The 21,555-nt window shown below is 41.4% G+C and overlaps 1 protein-coding gene across 3 annotated transcripts in view; it reads right to left on the bottom strand.

Annotated features, from left to right (window-relative positions):
- Nucleotides 1–1,475: 1,475 nt before the first annotated feature.
- The window catches only part of DNAJB6 (DnaJ heat shock protein family (Hsp40) member B6), a 76,580-nt gene continuing 56,500 nt past the window's right edge, over nucleotides 1,476–21,555 (bottom strand). For all 3 annotated transcript variants that reach the window (XM_042474245.1, XM_042474246.1, XM_042474247.1), the window contains exons 9-10: nucleotides 8,577–8,771; nucleotides 1,476–3,157 (exon numbers count right to left, since the gene is read on the bottom strand). In XM_042474245.1, coding sequence (XP_042330179.1) covers nucleotides 3,075–3,157; nucleotides 8,577–8,771 — 278 coding nt within the window. In that variant the 3' untranslated portion in view covers nucleotides 1,476–3,074. The remainder of the gene's footprint in view (nucleotides 3,158–8,576; nucleotides 8,772–21,555) is intronic.

The following is a 21,555-nucleotide window of genomic DNA, read 5'->3' as shown; positions in this document are numbered from 1 at the left end:
AGTTTTTCCTGTGCGCATCTGGTCCAAAAGAACATCACATGCAACATAGTCACTGTTCAGAACACCAGTAAGATGCTAAATATATTTGCACATGGATACTAAACCTATTAGGGGAAAATAATAGAATGTTACCTATTTGTCAAGTATAAAATATATTAGATGTTATTGTGTCTTCAAGTCATGTTTGACTTATGGCACCCTATCATGCTGGGGTTTATCTTGGCAAGATTTATTCAGAGGTTTACTATTGCCTTCCCCTGAGGCTATGTGACTTGTCCAAGGGAGTTTCATTTGAACCCGTGCCTCCAAAGTCGTAGTCCAACACTCACGTCACTACGTCACACTGGCTCTCCCATTTTAGATATAAAAGTGTCTATATGTTTTCTGATGATGGTTAAGGGGGGAAATCCTTTTCTTCTCATAGATTGCAGCAGCACTGAGTGTCTGCACCCAGGTCTCAAAATATACTCATAGCACGTTACGTTGTTGTGTGCCCTTCTGACTTATGGCGACCCTAAGGCAAACTTATCATGGAGCTTTCTTGGCAAGTTCCTTTGGAGGGGGTTTGCCACTGCCATCCTCTAAGGCTGAGAGAGTGTAACTTGCCCATGGTCACCCAGTGAGTTTACATGTCTGAGCCAGGATTCAAACCCTGGCCTCCAGAGTCCTAGACCAACACTTAAACCACTAAACCATACTGTCTGTTAGTTACATATTTTGAATGAACTTGGGTGCTACATTGCCCATTCTGAGCAAAGCATCCCAAATTACAGTATTTGCAGGCTACAATTATGTATGTGATATAAATATCACATGTGGAAACTATTCATCAAGCTGCAGAGCAATGGGGGGGGGGAGCTGTTCCATTACCTCTCCAGGCCTCCTGAAACTCTCGCCTACTTTGCAGTCGTTCCTTCAAAGAACCTGGAAGGTTTGCATGCCACCTGGTTTTTAAGAAACTGTGCCTGAGCTTGTTATTCTTCCTTTTCCTTGCCCATTCATTTTTCCTTGTGTTACCTCATTTTAACATATAAACCTGAGAGCAGAACTTTACTACCACTGATCTTTGTAAGCCACTATGGGAACCTTTTTGGCTAAAAAGCACGATAAAAACATCCTTTCATAATTTACATAACTCTTACTTGAGGCAGATTTTCTGTTCCCATAACTGTTCTGATGTAAACTCTGCTAGAACTCCAATCTTTGGAAATCTTATCTTCAGCTAAAACTAAATGCATTTTAAGCTAACTGCTCTTGTCCTAACATTTCCCAGGTTTGCTGCTATCTCCTCCACCAAAATGGTAAATAATACATCTCTTTTTTCAACTCTGAACCATCAAATGTCCTACTAAATAAAAAATACTCCCCGGTTAAGCAGAGGTTTCAAGTGACTTGATGCAGTTTATATTCAGATGCCCACAGTTTATATTCTGATGTTATTTTTTGAGTTTCTCAGATTTAAAAAAGCCAAGGAATAAGGGAAGGAACGTTTATTTCTTTAAATATTAGTAACACTGCACGACACACTTCAGTGGTATTTATGTAACAAAAAGAAAAAATGGTTGTGCACCTTACTTCAGGCATATTGTATTTTAAATACCCAAATGATTTGCATTAAGATTACATTTTCATAATACAAGCATTAAAGATGAATCCCAGTAAGTACCCCAAATCCTCTTATATCACCATCTTCCTCACCTAAGCTATATTATTAGGGCCTGATTAAAGATTTCTCCAGGAAATTTGGGATTCCAACAGTGTCAAGGGGAATAAGTGTCACATAATTTAATGGCAAAAGAAGAAAACACTGAGGGGACAAAAGCAGCTGACAACTTCAACTCATGGATTTAGCAGCAAGAAGGCAACTTACTTACAGTAACCATGCCAGGAAGAAGTTAAAAGCAATGGAAAGCTCCATCTTAGTATTTAGTTATGAGGTTAACCGAAGCTACGTACCATGCAGATTAAACACTTCTATAAAGGGGAATGAAACTATCTTGTTATATTCAAAAACTTACTTTTCCAGGTATGCAAATGCTTCACTCCCAATTTAACCCAAACAAGAATCAACACATATTGTGTATTCCTAATGTACAAAGTTAGCACAACAGATGGCAAGGACTGTAAAGCCTTAGCTCTTTCTGGCTAGTCAAGACTCAACCTGAGCTTCAAATGGTGGACAAGGGAAGGCGGATGAAACTGGGAGGTCGAGTTGGTATTGTGATCCTTAGGTTTAGCATGTAGTGCAAAGACATCTCAATGACAGCTGATTTCTAGTTAATGGAAACAATGTGTTATTTTAAAAATGCAATGGTCATTATTTGGCTTCTGGGGTTCTAGGGATCATTAAAAAATTCAAAAGGATCAATATCATAAAGCAGATCATTCGGATTTTGTTCTCTCACTCCACTATAGTAATGGTATTCACGATGCAAATATGTAAAGAATAGTATGCATATGCAAGGAAAATCAACAACTTTTTTCAATAGGGAAAATAAATGGAGAAAAATCAGCCACGTTTGCTCAGGTGTTATTAAAAAGCTGAACTCTCCTCAGAGGGAAATTTAAATGAAATATTACTGTTTAGTTTAGGCTAAGATGAAAGACTACCCTTAATAAAAATGCTCATTTCAAAAACTAAAGACATTCTTTACAACTTCATTAAGTTTTAAAAGACACTAGACTACAATAGCTTTAGCCCCAGTAAAGGAAAAGATCAAAAGGTTCCACATTACAATTTCTGAACTTCAAAAATACACACTTCTAGCCCCAAATCTGTTTATTTAACGTATGGAACATCCTGATCCTAAACTTGTACTTAGAAGGCACACCCACTGACTTCAATGGAAATAATTTCTACACAGCAGGTTTCTGACTGGGTGTCTTACAGAAACGTAAGCGAATCTGTGTGATGCTCAAGCATAACAGTGCAAGTTCAGTGTTGTTTAACCAAGAGTCATCATCACTCTTGCTAAGTGAGAACAGCTATAAGAAAGATATACACCAGGAATCTGGGGAGGGGGTCAAATAGTATGACATCAAAAGGTCAGTGTTTAGGGGCATCGGAGTCCATTTTAATATGGTGTCTTGGCTGACTTCTTCTTCTTCTGTTCCTCCCTCAGCTTCTGCTTCTTCCTCTTGCTGACTTCTTTGTGTCCTGAGGAGACATGGCTTGTAAAAACATTGTTCATACAGAAGACTTCCCTTCATTACAGCAGAAGTATCACACATTCTCTTAATTCGAGGGAGATCTTTGCTAAGGAGGCATATGCAAATTGCTTAAACAAAAATAACCCTTGCCCTGATCATTCATTCACCCCTTTATTAATTTCTGGTGTTCCACATTGGCTTTTCCACATGGAAGCTACTTCTCTAAGGGACTACACACATGGAGCCCTGGTGGCGCAGTGGTTAAATGCCTGTACTTCAGCCATTCACTCAAAAACCACAAGTTCAAGACCAGCAAAAGGGCCCAAGCTCGACTCAGGCTTGCATCCTTCCAAGGTCGCTAAAATGAGTACCCAGACTGTTGGGGGCAAATTAGCTTACTTGCTAATTAGCTTACTTGCTGTTCACCGCTATGATCTTTGGAATAGTGGTATATAAATAAAACAAATTATTGTTATTATTATGGGTACTACAGCACAGGATAACCTTATGGAATCCTGCCTGCAGGTCTGGCTTGAATCAGGTATGCTAATGGGTAGGTACTCACCTTCCCGCACGCCCACCACTGTATTGTAGAGGCTCCACCATGTGCACACCTTGCCTGCTGCGACTGCATTCTCTCTGAAGGCCCCCCCATTATGGCCCATAAGGGAAAAAATGGACCACCTGGTGTCACTCATATGACTTTTGGGCCAGCATCAGGCCTGAACTGCTGGATCGGTGTTTAGTATGGCCAATTCTGGTTTTGGACTATTGGTCTGGGCTGTCCATACAGGACACCAGGCCCAGGGAATCATGGGCCACATCATTACTATCATATTAGGAGTTTCCAGCTTTCCTGCCATGAAAGCTCTATCAGCTCTCTAAATATTATATCTAAGTCATGGAGACACTCTGTCATGTTGCAGCGGAGTAGTCCTGCCCTATGTCAGTCCAATACTATATGTGTACTTTGTGTGTTTTCCAGTAGATCAAGAAAATTGTCAACCCTTCTGTTTCTGATAAGCCTTGTATCCCAGAAACTGTCAAGCTACATTGTGAATTTTGCTGCCCCCTTTCGTCTGTAAGCTATTCTGCCTTAGTCAGGACATGACTGCACACAATTTATTGAGGTTTGGGAAACTTTTGTTTAAAAACCCTTATCTGATTAATTCAGTTTGATTGTTACTGTTACTTTTATTAAAGCTCCTTTGATAACACGCGTGCGCGCACACACACACACGCGCACACACACACTCACGCACACACTTTTTCTAAAAGGTACATCTTTGAAGTTAGGAAAGATGTTACCAAAACGTTCAAAGGACTTGAAGCTATTTTGGATTATTCTCTTTTCCAACAAAATAGGTAAAATTGATATGTGCACGTATCTGTGTGTAAACAAAAGAACTGTATATGAGAGGCCTTTGAATGATCTTATGCAGTATTTGTTACTGTGTAATATATTTATATGTTGCATACGTAATACAAGGAATTAACATTTTAAATTAATCTCATAATCTCAAGTACTATGTATCCAAATTCAACTGGATGTCAGGTTAACCTATACCAGACATCTTGTGCTATAGGACATTCACAGCAGTTTAAGCTGATCCCACAGTTTGGGGCAACTGAAAGTCAATGCTTCATTCAAGGGAAACAAATGAATCTTGAAAGCTTTTCTGAAGAGGCTGCATGCACCTCAACAGTTAGCTACGCTGTCAAGCGTTTTCCAAGGGTGAAACAATCCACTGTGTGTTTTTGAGGTGATAATTCACTTTTTGGTTCCCTTAAAATGAAGAAACTGCTCAAATCATTCACTCAGGATCCTACCCACTCACTTGTGTCAGTCACCCAACAAGAGAACCCAATCTGTAAGGTAGTACAATTATCATAGGTGAGCTGTCCCTAAATAAGATATTATTAAGAGGCTGCAGAAACCAAAGTACAGGGCAAGACTTTAAAATTATGGTTCAAAAGGATAATCAGGACTCAGGAGCCTTCTAAGTAGGCCACTAAACTACTAACAGAGATAACAGTGTAATAACATAGCTCCACTTCCATGTACAAGACTGGAAGAGACAGCTCAGCCTCATAAGGGAGGGGAAAAAAACACAACAGGCTTTTGTCTCAGTGAAGGGTGAGGAACCCACTTGTGAAAGCAGCACTGAAGCTTTGTATCAGAAAGTAATAGCATATACCATGCTACTTCGTGTAGAATTAGACCATCAGCTCATCTTAGCCAGTAGTGACTATTCTAATGGTACTGACTCTCTAAATGAGATAGACATTTCCTGACACTTGCTACCTAAGAGGAGTTTTATCTGGATATGCCTAGAATTGAAAGATGTAACAGGGTTAGCTTGGAAAATAAGTATACAAAGAGATCTCATAGCAGGCTTGAGACAAACTAAAAGAAAGAAGCTGTAGCATAAGCTTTTGTAGACTTGAGTCGACTTCCTCAGATGCATCAAGTAGACACACGTCTAGGAAAGCTCATGCTATTAGCTTTCTTTCAGTTAGTCTCAAAGGTGCTACAAGACCCCTTTGTAAATTGGATATGACAGACATTAAACCCAGACCTCTGGATTAAAAGGATGTGCTCTGCCACTCAGTTAAGTTTCCCTCCCACCCACCCACCCTCCCAGAACTAGCCTCTGCAGAAAAGCTGACTTAGGCCTGTTACAGACTGCCAAAATAAAGCTGCTTCGGGACTCTTTGGAGGTATGCTATTTAAATGATGCATGCATCCTAAGAATCCGGAAGCTGCGCCAAAGCTGGACTCCAGTGCTTAGGAATGGAGTGTGGCTTTGGCGCGACCTCCGGACTCTTAGGACCCATGCATCATTTAAACAGCACACCTCCAAAGAGACCCGAAGCAGCTTTATCTTGGCAGTCTCTAACAGGCCTTAATCTCTTCGTCCATTCTTCTCTTCCCAGTATGGGTAGCTTTCTTATCTGTAGTTCGCCTCTACCATGCAAAGTGATACATACCTGAGAAAGCAAATTCTTTAAGGATGCACGAATCTAAATGATCCATTATCAAGATTTTTGAAGCTGTATTTGATTGGCTATCATCTTTTTTAAAAGGAAGCAGGCAAAATCTGGCCCTCCAGATTTTGGTGGATTGAACTCCCTCCCTCTCCCATCAGCCCTCTCCAATATCTATACAGGCCCAGGGCTGGCGTGTCTGCCTGACAACACCTGAAGGGCCAGAGGATGCACATCCCTACTTTAAAAGACAGAGCTTGTAAAGTATAATTTAGGCTCCACAGCACCACCACAACTGCCACCTTGTTTTTAGAATATGAACAAACACACTAAACACAGTGTATAAACACTGGATTTGTTTTGTTTTTTCCTGTAGCCACAGCAAAGATGTGGTTCTCATTTGTAATGGTGTCACATGAACCCTTCTGGATTGCTGTTCTAATGCTTTATCTAGCATTTAAAAGGAGGGCACACTAGGCTGTAGGGCAATTTTGGTAACTACTCTTTAAGTTGCTGAGCAAAAGCACATGCTGCGGGGGGGGGGGGGGCATTCTGAGAGCTGTAGCCTCCAGAAGTAACATTTCCAAGCTCTGGATATGTGCAGTATCAAATGCCAACAGCGCAGCTTGAACTAGGGTACCAATGGTCTCCACAAATATGAGGGCCTACCAGAGGGAAATAGGCAGAGGTGTAAAAGGGCCAACACAGCCCCTGGATCCACTTTTGGAAAAAAAAAAGGGCTTTCAAGTTTAATTTTAACGAAATAGATTTTCTCACACCTATTTTTGCATTTGTAAATTTAAAGAAACAAAAATTGTGTAAGAAGGTCACCAGTCACCACCCTGTGCTCTAGCTTCACTGAATCACTAGGATTGGTGGAGGCCTTGAAGATTCAATCCACACCTGTATGTTCATAGCTTCTCCTCCTAGCAGATTAAAATTTCAATAGTCAGATTGCAGAACACCATAAATATAAGAGGCCAAACAAGATGCATGAAGCCAGAAGTGACTGTAGGCAAGGAATGGTGAGAGGAAGGAAAATGTGAGCTAGCACTTGACTCCTATATAAGAGGGAAAGGCTAGGCACGCATGTTCTGCTTCCTATGACAGAAACAAGGTGGACAGAGTTAAGCTATCACAGCACTACTTTCATGGCATTTTACGATACAATGCTGGGCAACTGACTGAACTGATCAATCCTGGCTTCTCAATAGTAAGTGTTGACCACATTTACCCAGTGGGTTGGAGCCAAATATAGCCTTCCTCTGATCAAAGCAGCCCCTTCTCCTTCCACCAAAGAAAAGGCCTTTTTATCCAGCCCACCCTGTATTTATAGATTCCCACAATATAATGATATATGAAATGTCTCTCACATTCTCACTTCTTTTTAGTTTAAATTACTGTTGCTTGTTGAACTGGGAAACACAATAATTTCATCACTTTCTTCAGCTCGTCAGTTATGAAAATAGGGAAGGCAGGGAGTAGGAACCTGGCATAGGGAATGTGAAAGGTTTTTTTGAAAACACAAAATGTTTTCAAAGGAGGATTCTAAGCCATACTTGGGGGAAAACAGATTCAGGCAAGCGGTGACTGCTAGAGTATCACGATTTCTCATTTTAGCATGCACATGAAACAGACCAGATCAGCAACATAATGTACTTGCCTTTTCAATGATGACAGCCAGTAAAAACAAAAATAAGTATGAACATTGGATTATTCATATTAAGGTGCTTGTTAATACTGGATACCAAGGGAAGTGTGAATTTTGCAGTATTAATCTGCATATTAGATGCTTTAGATCTGGCACTAATTGAAATGAATGGAATGCTGAGTGGGCTGTTCCCAGTCCTCAGCTAAGTTGCTGGGACTTTGAAAAGAAAATGAAGGGGCGTGTTGTCAGCATTGGTTCCAAAGATTCCATCAGATCTTAGCATTAAAAATTCTAAAGTAATAGGCCAATGTAAATTATATCCTTGCAGCAATCCAATGAGGCTGCTAGAATGCCCTTGCGGTCTCTTCCAACCCTATTATTCTGTTATTCTATCAAATTAGCTAAAAACTGGAATTTGGAATAAGGAAAGGAAGTCATACATCAGCAATTAAATAAGGTCTTGCAATCTGCAGTAAGTTTTGACCTTTTGGGCATAAGGCATGGATTTTATTTCAACAGCTTCTGAAGCTGGTATGATGATGTCTCCCAGAGAACTCAGAAGCTAATCTAAACGCAAAGAGAAAAGAGCAGCATGTGAAATATTAGGGTCAAATCAGCATGCAGCACCATGATCTCACTCGGCTCTTTGTCTTAGGCTTTTGGCTAACTGGAATATCTTTTTTTACTGGTCCTTGCTTTATCTTCACTTCCTTCTCTTTTATATTTTCCTGTTTTTTTACCAGTTCCTTCTTTTCTACAGGTTCCTCATTCACCCTCTTGTGCACACCTGATGAATAATGGGGACTCTCCCAGCCGGTCATAACCAAGTCATCGTCCTCATCACTATTACAGTGAAAGACATGCTTGGGATAGGCAGCAGGCTTCAGGGACTTTGGAGAGCGGACACTAGTAGACTGGAAAGGCAAGGCGTTTTGTCCTCTGCGTCTGCATTCCTCTGCAAAAGCTTCATCATCAGCTACACCTGAGAGGGGGGAGAAAGCAGACTATTCAAGAAAGAAATGAGCGTTGAGAAATGAACTCAGGCTTTGTGTTCAATGAAAAAGTGAAAAATCAAAAGCAACCAAGTCTGCAACCCAATCTTAGATGTTCTTCTGGGGAAGTAACTTAAGCTGTGTATATTTTCATTTCTCCATGTGTAAGCACACTTATGTGTCTCTATCCTATGGGCATCTTCATGCCTTTTTATACCACAAACTATGGCTGTGGAACTACATTGTTACAACCTATAGTGAGTTTAAAAAAAAACAACAGCTACTAATCCTACACACAAGTCAAGCATTCTGACAAAAATACAACACAATATGCACAAAGGAACTACCATATCCTCCATATTTTGAAGGAATTTCTACAGAAAGTGCTTTTTATTTAAGAACTCAACAGGCACTACATTCCACAGGTTCCATGGTAGGAATACCATACTCCATGCCCATATCTGGAAACAACAAATTACTAGAAGACTTCTCAGGGAAATTTTGCTGCATAAGTTCACAGCAAGATTCGATCAAGTGACCTACCTTTTTGAATGTTCAGGAATAGTATCAACAAATCAGCCATTTAATTGCTGCGCTAACTGGACGCTCCTAAAGAACACAATCAGTCCAAAGATAGCAAGGGTACTTTGGTAATAGTAAAGCATTAACTGTGGTGCAAAAGAAAATGTGAGGATTCTAAGAGTAAAGATTAATCAGAAAACCATGCAAAGAGAGAACAGATTTGCAGGAGACAGCCCATTATTAGTTGGGTGCTTCATGTTTTAAGTAGAAAAAATTAGCTTCCATTTATAAATCCCCATACATGTATTCAGCCTCTTAGCTGCACAAGATAAATAAAGTTTGTAGGCAACACTTAGTTGTGAGGAAAAGTACATGACATGCTTTCAGGGCTCTTTAGAGGTTTTTGCCTGTTCTCATAGAATCATAGAATCATAGAGTTGGAAGAGACCACTAGGGCCATCCAGTCCAACCCCCTGCCATGCAGGAAATCCAAATCAAAGCATCCCTGACAGATGGCCATCCAGCCTCTGTTTAAAGACCTCCAAGGAAGGAGACTCTATCACCCTCCGAGGGAGTGCATTCCATTGTCGAACAGCCCTTACTGTCAGGAAGTTCCTCCTAATGTTCAGGTGGAATCTCTTTTCCTGTAGCTTGCATCCATTGTTCCGGGTCCTGTTCTCTGGAGCAGCAGAAAACAAGCTTGCTCCCTCTTCAATATGACATCCCTTCAAATATTTAAACAGGGCGATCATATCACCTCTTAACCTTCTTTTCTCCAGGCTAAACATCCCCAGCTCCCTAAGTCGTTCCTCATAGGGCATGGTTTCCAGACCCTTCACCATTTTTGTCGCCCTCCTTTGGACACGCTCCAGTTTCTCAATGTCCTTTCTGAATTGTGGCGCCCAGAACTGGACACAATATTCTAGGTGGGGCCTGACCAAAGCAGAATACAGTGGCACTATTACTTCCCTTGATCTAGATACTATACTTCTATTGATGCAGCCTAAAATAGCATTGGCCTTTTTAGCTGCCGCATCACACTGTTCACTCATGTTCAACTTGTGGTCTACTTGGACTCCTAGATCCCTTTCACACGTAGTTTCATTCAGCCAGGTGTCACCCATCCTATATCTGTGCATTTTATTTTTCCGCCCTAAGTGCAATACCTTACATTTCTCCTTGTTGAATTTCATTTTGTTAGCTTTGGCCCAGCTTTCTAGTCTATTCAGGTCATTTTGAATCTTGATCCTGTCCTCTGGGGTATTAGCTATTCCCCCTAATTTGGTATCATCTGCAAATTTGATAAGTATGCTCCCAATTCTGTCATCCAGGTCATTGATAAAGATGTTGAACAGCACTGAGCCCAGGACAGAGCCCTGTGGGACCCCACTGGTCACTTTTCTCCAGGATGAAAAGGAGCCATTGTTGAGCACCCTTTGGGTTCGGCCGGTCAACCAATTACAGATCCATTTAACATTTCCTTTGTCTAGCCCACATTTTACAAGCTTGTTTGCAAGAATGTCATGGGGAACTTTGTCAAAGGCCTTACTGAAATCAAGATATACTATATCCACAGCATTCCCTTCATCTACCAAGCTGGTAATTTTATCAAAGAAAGAGATTAGGTTTGTCTGGCATGACTTGTTTCTCTGAAACCCATGTTGACATTTTGTGATTATGGCATTGCCTTCTAGATGTTCACAGACTCTCTGTTTAATGATCTGCTCCAGAATCTTTCCTAGTACTGATGTCAGACTAACTGGACGATAATTGTTGGGATCCTCTTTTTTCCCCTTTTTGAAGATGGGGACAACGTTTGCCCTCCGCCAGTCTGCTGGGATCTCTCCTGTTTTGCAGGAGTTTTCAAAGATTATTGCCAATGGCTCCGATATTACATTTGCTAGTTCTTTTAATACCCTTGGATGGAGTTCATCTGGTCCCGGAGACTTAAATTCATTTAGATTAATAAGGTATTCCTCTACTATCTCTTTACTTATTCTGAGCTGAAATTCCTCTATTCTGTCCTCTGCTCCATTATCCTCAGGTTGAGCACCCTTTGCCTTTTCTGAGAAGACTGAGGCAAAGAAGGTGTTTAGTAATTCTGCCTTTTCTCTGTCTTGTTAGCATTTTGCCATCTTCTCCACGCATTGGCCCTACTGTTTCCTTCTTCTTCCTTTTGCAGCAGACATATCCAAAAAAAGCCCTTTTTATTGTTCCTAACCTCTCTAGCAAGCCTGAGTTCATTCTGCGCTTTAGCTTTTCTGACATTACCCCTACACATGCCTGCTATTTCTTTGAATTCCTTTTTTGTGATTTCCCCCTTTTTCCATTTCTTATACATCTTCTGTTTCAAACTTAGCTCGGTTGAAAGTTCCTTAGTCATCCATCCTGGTTTCTTAAGACACCTCCCATTTTTCTTTCTCACTGGAACTGTTTGAAATTGTGCCTTCAGTATCTCCCTTTTGAGAAAGTCCCATCCGTCCTGAACTCCTTTATCTTTTAGTATTTCTGACCATGGAATTGCCCTCAATACTTCTCTAAGTTTACTGAAATCCGCTCTCCTAAAGTCTAGGATGCGTGTCTGACTATGCCTGGCTTCTCCTTTCCACTGTATTACAAACTCCAGGAGAACATGGTCACTTCCACCTAATGATCCCACCACTTGCACCCCATTAACCAAGTCATCCTTGTTGGTTAGGATCAGATCTAAAATAGCTGACCCCCTTGTTGCCTCTTCCACCTTTTGGACCATGAAATTGTCTTCCAGGCAAGTGAGGAATTTGCTAGGCCTTGAGGATTTTGCTGAGTTTGACTTCCAACAAATATCAGGATAGTTCTCGAAAAACCAGTTATGAGTTGAGATGATATACTGTGGTTTACAAAATTCACAGCAGAAGTCTGACTTCTCAAGGCATAGAATTACATGATCCATCATGTCACTCCACCCAGATCTTTGGAGCAATGCTCTTCCCTGCCATGTCTCCCTACATCCTTGCTTATGGGCTTAAAACACAGAAACTGGAGGATGATAGTAGACTTCTATATGAGGATATCACACCCAGTGTGATGTGTAAGACTGAAATTCTGAGAGCACTGCTATCTCAGTACATTCCCATCACTAAATAAGCTCACAGAAGCAAGCAATTAGAAAGTAAAAGGACAATCATTTATACAGACATGAAAACATCCAGGGTTCTGACAGAAGCTGGCATTGCAGGTATGTTCAAAGTTGCTGCTGTGAGGCAGTACAAAAATCAAAAGTACAAAAGAAAATAAATGGACTCATCCATAGCTCCTTTCAAAATCATGTTCCATTTCTAAAGGCACTAACATTGCTACCATCTAGGGCATGATTCATGCCCGAATCTGAAAAGCTGCTGTATTCCGTGGATTCCTTGCCCAGGAATATGCAACAGCTTACGTTTCAGGGTCCACGAAAGACCCCCTACCAAATTTCAGAGGTTTTGTAAAAACCTAGGGAGGGACACAAAATATCTCTGAGGGAAACACATGGTCTGTGGGCCTCACTGTACCCACCCTTGACTTAACTATTGTATGTAATGCATACCTGCTTACATCCCATCTCATGGAGCTGCCTCCTGCTCCTAAGTAGTCTATGAGCCTCTGTGCTAGTAGTTTTCTTAGATGAGGGTAGCAAGTAGACACACTGCTTTGGAATTCTCTCCTCAGAGGTATGCATTTATTCAGCTCCTTAACTGCAACTTCTTATCTGCAACTTACTCTTCAAGAAGGCCTATGGTATCCAAACCTATGAGTTGAATGTATCATGTTTGAGGAACAGGCTGAATCTCTCTTATCTGCAACTGCAAAATCTGAAATATTACAAAATCCATTTTTTTCATGGGTGGCTGAAACAGTGACACTTCTGATGGTTCAATGTACACAAACTTTGTTTCATGCACAAAATTATTTAAAATATTATGTATAAAATTATTTTCAGGCTATGTGTACTAGGTGTGTACAAAATGTAAATGAATTTCATGTTTAAACTTGGGCTCCAGATGCAAGATATCTCATTATGCATGTGCAAATATTACAAAACCTGAAAAGCTCAGAAATCCCAAACACCTGTGATCCCAAGCATTTTGGATAAGAGATACTCAACTTGTATCAGTTTAAAAAAAAAATCATTTACTGCACTTTTTGACTCCTAATAATTGAAGTTCTTGGGACAGCATTTAAGTAAATTAAAAATATAAACTAGGAAATCACAGTAAAACAAAGATAACAAACAGCACAAAATAAATCTAGCTGTGAAGGATTAAAAAACAAAACAGCACAAAAAAATAAAGTGAATACTTCAAAGAACTCAAATAGATGTTAAAATGCCTGGGAGACTAAAAAAGCCACCTGAACTTCTACTGACCTATTTTGTCACTATATAATCTGTCACTAAACAGATTGCAGTGACATTTCAACTGCATCACCAAACCATGGATGTCTTACTTCTGCAGGAGTGCAATGCCCTCTGGAACAGGGTGAGCATCTCTTAATCAGACAAATGGGTCATATCTATACAGTATTTCTATCTTATCTGGACTAAATCGCCACTTGGTTTTTGATCTATCATATTTTTCTCCCCAAGGATGAGTTCAGGCCAGCTATACCTCTTTACTGGAAGTACTGCTGAGTATCATCCACATACTGGTTACAGCTTCGAGCCATTTCATGTAGATGTTTGAAAAGTATAAAGGACAGAATAGAGTTCTGAAAAACCTCATAGGATCTGTGGTATGAGGTTCCTCAGAAATCAATCTCTCTACTTTATACCTTATGGAATCTGTTCTTCAAACAGGAGAAGAAGTAGTGCAATACAGTGCATTTACAGACCAACTCAAACAGTCTATCAAAGAAGTATATGACAGTATACAACAGTCACTGTTATCAACACCTGCTGTGAACTGTAAAAAAATTAACTGGATCAACTTCATCTTTTTTGGCATAGGATATCTCACAACATGACCACGGCATTTCTGTGCCAATACCAGGCCTGAAGCCAGACTTTAATAGATCTAGGAAATCAATGCCATCCAAAAGTGCCTATACAGTGCACCCACATCATACGCGGACACACTATGTGTGGCTTTCAGCATTCGCTGAAAGTCGCGCAGGGCACAAAGGGTGGCATGTCCCATTTAAATTAATGGGGTGCACGCCTATGGCGCGTGCACGCCGCCGCGCCACCACACATGCACGAGCCCCATTACTTTCAATGGGGCTCGAGCATATGCACCTTTTTACGTGGGGGGGTCGGGAACGGATCCCCCATGTAAAAAAAAAGGGCGCACTGTACTTAGTCAGTGACCACTTGTGTGAGCACCTTGCTCAAAAAAGAGATGGTGGAATTGGCTTATAGTTGGCTACATCTTCTGGGTTCATCTTCACAAGTGGCCTGATCATTCTGTCTTTAAAGATGCTGATTTCACACATACCCTTCAAGGGGATTTATATACTTCAGGACCCAACTAGGACTTTCCTGTAAGATGTCAGAGAAAGGAATAAGGACTGAATTTCCCCCTAACTTCCTGTGGGCAGAGCACTGCAAAGTACTCTGATATTACCACCCTTTGGTGTAAAAGCCTCAAGAAACAAGTCATAAGCATTAAAGACCTCGAGGACTGACCTAATCACAGGAGATGCCCCCAGCTGGATAACTCCAGTTTTCATGTGTGAATCCTAAAAAATAATACAAAGGGGGGAAAGGGGGGGGGAGCCTAACAAAGTAAAACAATAAAGAAAACTTTACCAACACAAAACCATTAAAATAAAATGAAGGAGGTGCTGGAACTTCTTACACATTGTTTAGTTCATCTTGTTAATTACATTTAATAGATAGTTATTAAGCATGGCATCATTCAAGGTGGTGCCACATTCTGTACATGTTTTCCCAATTGGTTCATGTATCAGCTGGTTAAGATGACAAGAAGGCTAGACGCAATTAATGACAAGGAAGTATTGTAGAGAACAGCACTATGAACTGGTGTTAAGGAACATGAGTTAGTGCAAGAAGATAATAGGTCCTTTAGAACTATTTCCTGAATAAATCTTTCTAGCATACTTTCACACTCCAGCATTGGGAGAACAAGTATATTAAGAGCATGGTACTCAAACTCCACTGAGACCTCTTTTTTCAAGAAGGAATGACATGCAAAACTGGTGCATGCTAGTTCAAAACTAGGGTTCAGTTTTGAGATTAGAAATAACTTAAATCATTAAGCCATCTTCTCTCACCCCATTTTTGAGTTATGGAAATAAGTGATCTACCGAACAAGGAAGATCAGAACAGTGAGGCAATTTCCAAGAGAATTAGTCAACAGTATAGCATAGAAATATGTTTAAATTAATTTCAGAAATGATTCCTACTTCTCGTTCCACTGCCCAAGACCTCTTTATAAATGGCCAGACATAAAAGTTGCAGTGAGAAAGTTCTCACCTCCTGGTTTTCTAGGATTAAACCAATGGATATATTATTTGCTTCACAAGCTCCATTTATGACAGTGTTTCTCAGCCTTTGGCCCTCTAGATATCTTAGACTCCAACTCACAAAAAATCCTACACAGTATGTCCAATAGGTAGGAATTCTGAGAGCTGAAGGCCACAATATCTCAGAAATCAAAGGCTGAGAACCATTGATTTATGATGAAGTGATGATGAGACTGAGAGACTGTCTGGTGGAAAACTGGAATAAAGCTTTTTTTCATTGTCTTCTCCATTTCTCAGACAACCTTCTCCCCTGATGTCTGGGAGGGGGCCAACTGGCACTGGTTGTTGTTGTGTGCCTTCAAGTAATTTCCAACTCATGGCAACCCTATCATGGGGTTTTCTTGGCACAATTTGTTCAGAGGAGGTTTGCCACTGCCTTCCCCCTGAGGCTGAAAACAAGCGATTTTGCCAAGGTCACCCAGTGGGTTTCATGATCGAGCTGGGAATTGAATCCTGGTTTCTAGAGTCGTAGTTGAACACTCAAATCATTATGCCATCAAGGCTTGCTTACTTAGGCTTTTCCTGAATGTGCTGCCCAGTCTGAAATTTGTATTGTGAACTTTTGATTTTAAATGCATTAACTGCTGACTACATAACATTTTGTATTTTAACAATTTGGGGGGGGGGGGGTTTAACTGGTTTTTACTTTTTGTACACTCCTTTGAGATTATTTTAAAGGATTTGGTATTCTTAAAAAACAGGATATAAATTGCTGAAATCATTCAGTCAACCAAATCAGCAGAAACTAATTCACTATTACTTTCCCTCCTCCCCAAATTAGTTGGTTAGATGACTCAGGAATTACTTGGCTTAAAGAGAGAAAATACACTGTAAACATCACTCTTTCCTAAATTGGTTTGTGGATTCCAATGTGTTGTAATGTATACGGCTGAAGGACCATTATTGGTAGGTCAAGGCAGAAAGCCATTGTGTTGCAACCCCAACCAGCAATGGTACTAGACAAAGTGACAATAATCCTGTAGTCTCCTGATGGCTTAGAAAATAAGAAACATATGTCCAAAGATTATTCTGATAAGAAACTGCTGCTTGTCTATACCATGAAAGCCAGTCCTGGCTTCTAAAAATGTACAGATGATCAATAAATGAGTCTTAGGATAAATGAAGTCTAAATTCTAAGAAGTGAAAATGACCAGACTGAGGCTATTATACTTTGGCCATGTCATCAGATGATATGGCTCAACAGAAACGTTTTGTAAAGTGTGAGTGCATTACAGGTGGATATAGACCAGTGATGGCGAACCTATGGCACATGTGCCAGAGGTGGCACTCAGAGCCCTTTGTGGGCACATGTGCCATCGTCCCAGCAGAGAGCTTGCCAGAGTTTGTTACTAGAAAGCCATAGGGACATGGCACTTTGCAATAAATAAGTGGGGTTTGGGTTGCAGTTTGGGCACTCGGCCTCAAAAAGGTTCACCATCACTGATATAGGCGGGTTACAGACTGCCCATTTGGGGCGGGCTGTACCTACCCCTTTCCCTGGAGTATCGGGGCCTTAGTGGCCAGAACAGCAGCCGCTGAGGCCACGATCTGCCGCTTTCCGGGCTGCGGGGAAGCGGCAAAAGGCCGCTTCCCCACAGCCTGGAAAGGGGTGTCCCTGGGGCTTCAAGCCCCAAGGACACCCCGCAGTGGCAGGGAGGAGGAGAAAGGGGCCCCTTTCTCCTTTGGTCCGCTGAGCGCAGCCGTCTGAAGGCTGCGCCCAGCGGACCAAACCAGGAAGGAGCTCCGAAACAGAGCTCCTTCCTGCTCCGCGGAAAGGGCGCATTATGCGCCCTGGCGCGGAGCGAGGACGTCACGTCCGCGCTGCCCTGTATAGAGGCGGCGCGGTCATGACGTCCTCATGGCGGCGGCCGTGTGGAACAGCCGCCGCCATTTAGTGCGGAAGCACCGCCCCTTTCTAACCCTAGGGCGCGCTCTGCACGCACAAAAGGGCCCGTTTGTAACGGGCCATAGACTCAAGGAAACCACAGCTCTGAGTGTGCAGGACCTGAGCAGGGCTGTTGGTGGCTGAGGATCTTGAGGGTCTCTGAATTATAGGCTGCAATAAACTGAAGCTGATTTGACAGCGACTAACAACAACAAACACGCAACTAAGGACCATACAAGGATAAGACTACCACTAACAAAACTGTGTGCTTAAAGAATTCTTACTTTATATGAGGTGGGGAGAAGAAATAGTCCTTGGACTCTTGTGCTTCCTGGAGAAAGGAACTAGCACAGGGTTTGAATGAGCACTCTGACTTGTGCCTTAGGTCGGAACCACACTGCAAAAATAATCCAGTTTGAGAATGCTTTAACTGCCCTGGCTCAGTGTTAGGGAATCCTGTGAACTGTAGTTTATTGTGGCACCACAGCACAGAAAAGGCTAAATGTCTCACAAAACCACAGTTCCCAGAATTCTCTAGCATTGAGTCAGGGCAGTTAAAGCATCTAAAACTGGATTATTTCTGCAGTGAGTGCTGGACTTTACTTAAGTCACTTGATTGGGACAATTTGCTGTGTGCCTTCAAGTAATTTTTGACTGATGGCAACCCTAGGGTGAGCCTATCACAGGAGTTTCTTGGCGAGATTTGTTCAGAAGGGTTGCCTTTGCCTTCCTCTGAGACTATGAGAGTATGACTTGCATAAAGCCATCCAGAGGGTTTCCATGTCTGAGCTGGGATTCAAATCCTGGTTTCCAGAGTTGCAGTCTAAAACTGAAACTACTACACCACGCTGGCTCTCTCAATGGTACTTGATGGGAAAAAGTATTGAAGAGTACCAGAAGCTGCTCCATTCCTCCTGCACCTTCTTCCATTGAGGAAAACGTAGATGAGATTCAGCGGTTACTGCAGTCAAGACCTGAGCCAGTTCTGGCCTTTCCCTCTCCTCCTCCCCAGTCAGGAAATAGGAGGAAGGAGCAAATATAAATAATGCACAGCTTCAAGGCTGAGTTCCGTTTGTTCCTGCTCTTTCCCCCAACTAAAAATAGAATGGGCTGAGGCAACCCAGAAGTTCCCCTTTGTTTATCATCTTCTTCTTTAGTTACACATTTGAACACTTTTGTTCTACCACAGGAGCCAGCAGATTCCCTTATGTGTGCCCAACAAGTGCCCCAATTATTTTTCATAAATAAATAAAACAAAATAAAAATGTAAAAAAAAAATTTCAGGTGAAAGGCCACTGATTACATGCTATCAAATGCAACCTAGCAGTACCCAGTATATCTGACACCCGGTATGGATCATTTTTTTAATACCACCCTCCTCTCTCCAACAACCTTTTCCATGTCTGGTGGAGCTGCTGGCCAGGTGGCAAAGAGAGGTGACTCTTTTTACTCCCTTGTCCTGGAAGTCATCCCAGTCTCACCAGTGCACTGGGTGAGACCTCCCTCAGTCACACGGTGCAATCCGCACTCCCTGTCATCCCTAATGATGCCCCTGTCATCTGGAATGGCATCAGAACCCCAACAATCCCACATGCTCAGAAAGTAGCCCAAAATCTGCAGGAATTGTGAACTGGAAATGGGATTCCAATCACTTTCAGGAGCATTTTCACCTGTTGTTTAGTGAACTTTGGCTCCTGCTTCAACTCACACCTGTTTCTGCCAGTATCATCACAGACCAAAGAAAAACAGTCTCAGATATATTGCCACATGCACAGGAAGGGTCATCAGATAAGATGACTGTGCACAGGAAAATATTGTGATGTTCTTAAGTCCGTTTCTTCTTTCATTTTAAGTGGGAGAAAAGAGAAATGGCCTATCAAGTGTTCTGGCACAAGAAAATAGGCAGCCAACCAATGGAAGCAGGTCAAGTTAGTATTCATTTTAACTGTAAGCATTTCTTTAGAATTTCAGGAACAGGCAGGGTTTGAAAATGGTATTGTTTAGAACAACAACGTCTTATCTGCATATAAGCATGCCTTATTTGCCATTCTGGGTGGGGGATTCGGAAAGTAACTTCTACAGCCTATCGGGTATCTGATTTTTAAAAAACAGATGCCAGGCTGCAACCAGGAACCCTTTGTATGCAAAGTATGTGTTCCACCACAAGTTATGGGCCCTCTCCTGCACATGTATATGGGGAATCTTCCCTTGAATTACTGCTTGTACATAACAAAATCTCTTAATATTTCCATGCCCATCAATATAAGCAAGGCCTTTGGTCACATTCACTCCCAGCTGCATCCATGATTTAGATAGAAAAGCATTGGGAAAATGGGAAATAGGCAATTGGGGTACTGAAAATTACTCCTGATTCAGAGATAGTGGCTGCTCTGAACCACTTTCTAAATCAAATGCCAGAAAATCTCTTCCTAATGTTCCAGGAACTGGTGCCATACTTATGCTCATTGATTAGAAGTTATTCTTTCTTGGCTGAAAATTTGTCATGGACTGGCAGCCAGTGGCTTGTGACACTTAGAGTAGCACTGGTCTATAGCAGATTTCTCCAAACTAGCGTCTTCTGTATGTGTTGTACTACATCATCCACAAGCATGAGCAATGGTCAAGCTGGTCAGAGATTATATTTGCAGTCCAATACATCTAGTCTAAGTAAAGATGGTACAAATATCGCCCCCATGAGCAGCAACCAACTATGATGAAGTGGGATAGAGCAATGCAGCAGACATATTTCCCTTCTTAATGCCTTAATTGGCTGAAGCTACCTGAGGCTCAGTGCTGCAGAAACATTTGCAAGGCACTATGAGATACTGGATAATTTATTGAAATTTCTATTAAATGAAGCGTCAGTGTTGTCAAAGGCATGCCCTTAGGGTTCTAATTCATATTTTATGAATCAGCCTAAGTCACAGAAGTTACATTCTGGCATTTGATAGAATTACAAGAATGTGAATTAGCTTAGTGTTCTATTGTAATGTACCACATAAAGCAATCACACAAGCAAAAAAATCCAAATCCCCTTATGATATTGTGTTTGAACACAATCCTCTTATCTAGAGAAGTAGGTGCACTGGGAAGGGGAGAAGAGAAAGAGATTGAGAGAAAGAGAGAGAGAGTTGTGGATTTTTTAAAAAATGAAATATATATTCTAGCCAGTGGAGGGCAATAGTGTACAATGAGAAAGATCAACAGTGAAGTCATCTTTCAACACTTTAATAGGAATATGTTTTTTTAGGGATATGCCTAATAAAGGGATAAGAGGAGTGTTGACAAGGCAGTATGTTTGCAGAGGATGCCAGTTTCAATACTACTGGGAAGCCCTTGCTCTCAAAAGGAAAACTGTGTGTCATGCTATGTCATCAATGCCCATCAGCATTTGACATCAGGCAAACAGGCCAGTCCCTGCACCAGAGGATAAATGGACATAAATCTGACATTTGTAATGGGAATACACAAAAAACAGTGGGAGAACATTTCAATCTCCCCGAGCTTTCCATCTCAGACCTCAGAACAGCGGTCCTGGAACAAAAGAACTACAAAGGTAGATTGGAAAGAGAAACAGCAGAACTGCAATTCATCCATAAGCTGCAGACCCTCAGCAACGGATTGCACAGGGATAATGGCTTCATGGCTCACTACACACACTTCAACACTATATCTGATCCTGTCTTCAGGGGCCAGCCTACACTCATCTATTCTATTTTCCAAAGCCAAACTGGTCTTGCCTCTTCATTTCCATACACACTGGCCAGTTCCCATTGTCTTTGTTCACTAATGACCATCGTTAAAACTAGACTTGTTACTTCATTTCCATACACAAAGGACTGTGAATTTAAATTGACTTTCTC

The sequence above is a fragment of the Sceloporus undulatus genome, chromosome 6 (genome assembly GCF_019175285.1).
Source record: "Sceloporus undulatus isolate JIND9_A2432 ecotype Alabama chromosome 6, SceUnd_v1.1, whole genome shotgun sequence".
Classification (NCBI taxonomy): Eukaryota; Metazoa; Chordata; class Lepidosauria; order Squamata; family Phrynosomatidae; genus Sceloporus; species Sceloporus undulatus.
Note: the sequence above shows the minus strand (reverse complement) of the source record. Positions and strands in the feature narration are given on the sequence as shown.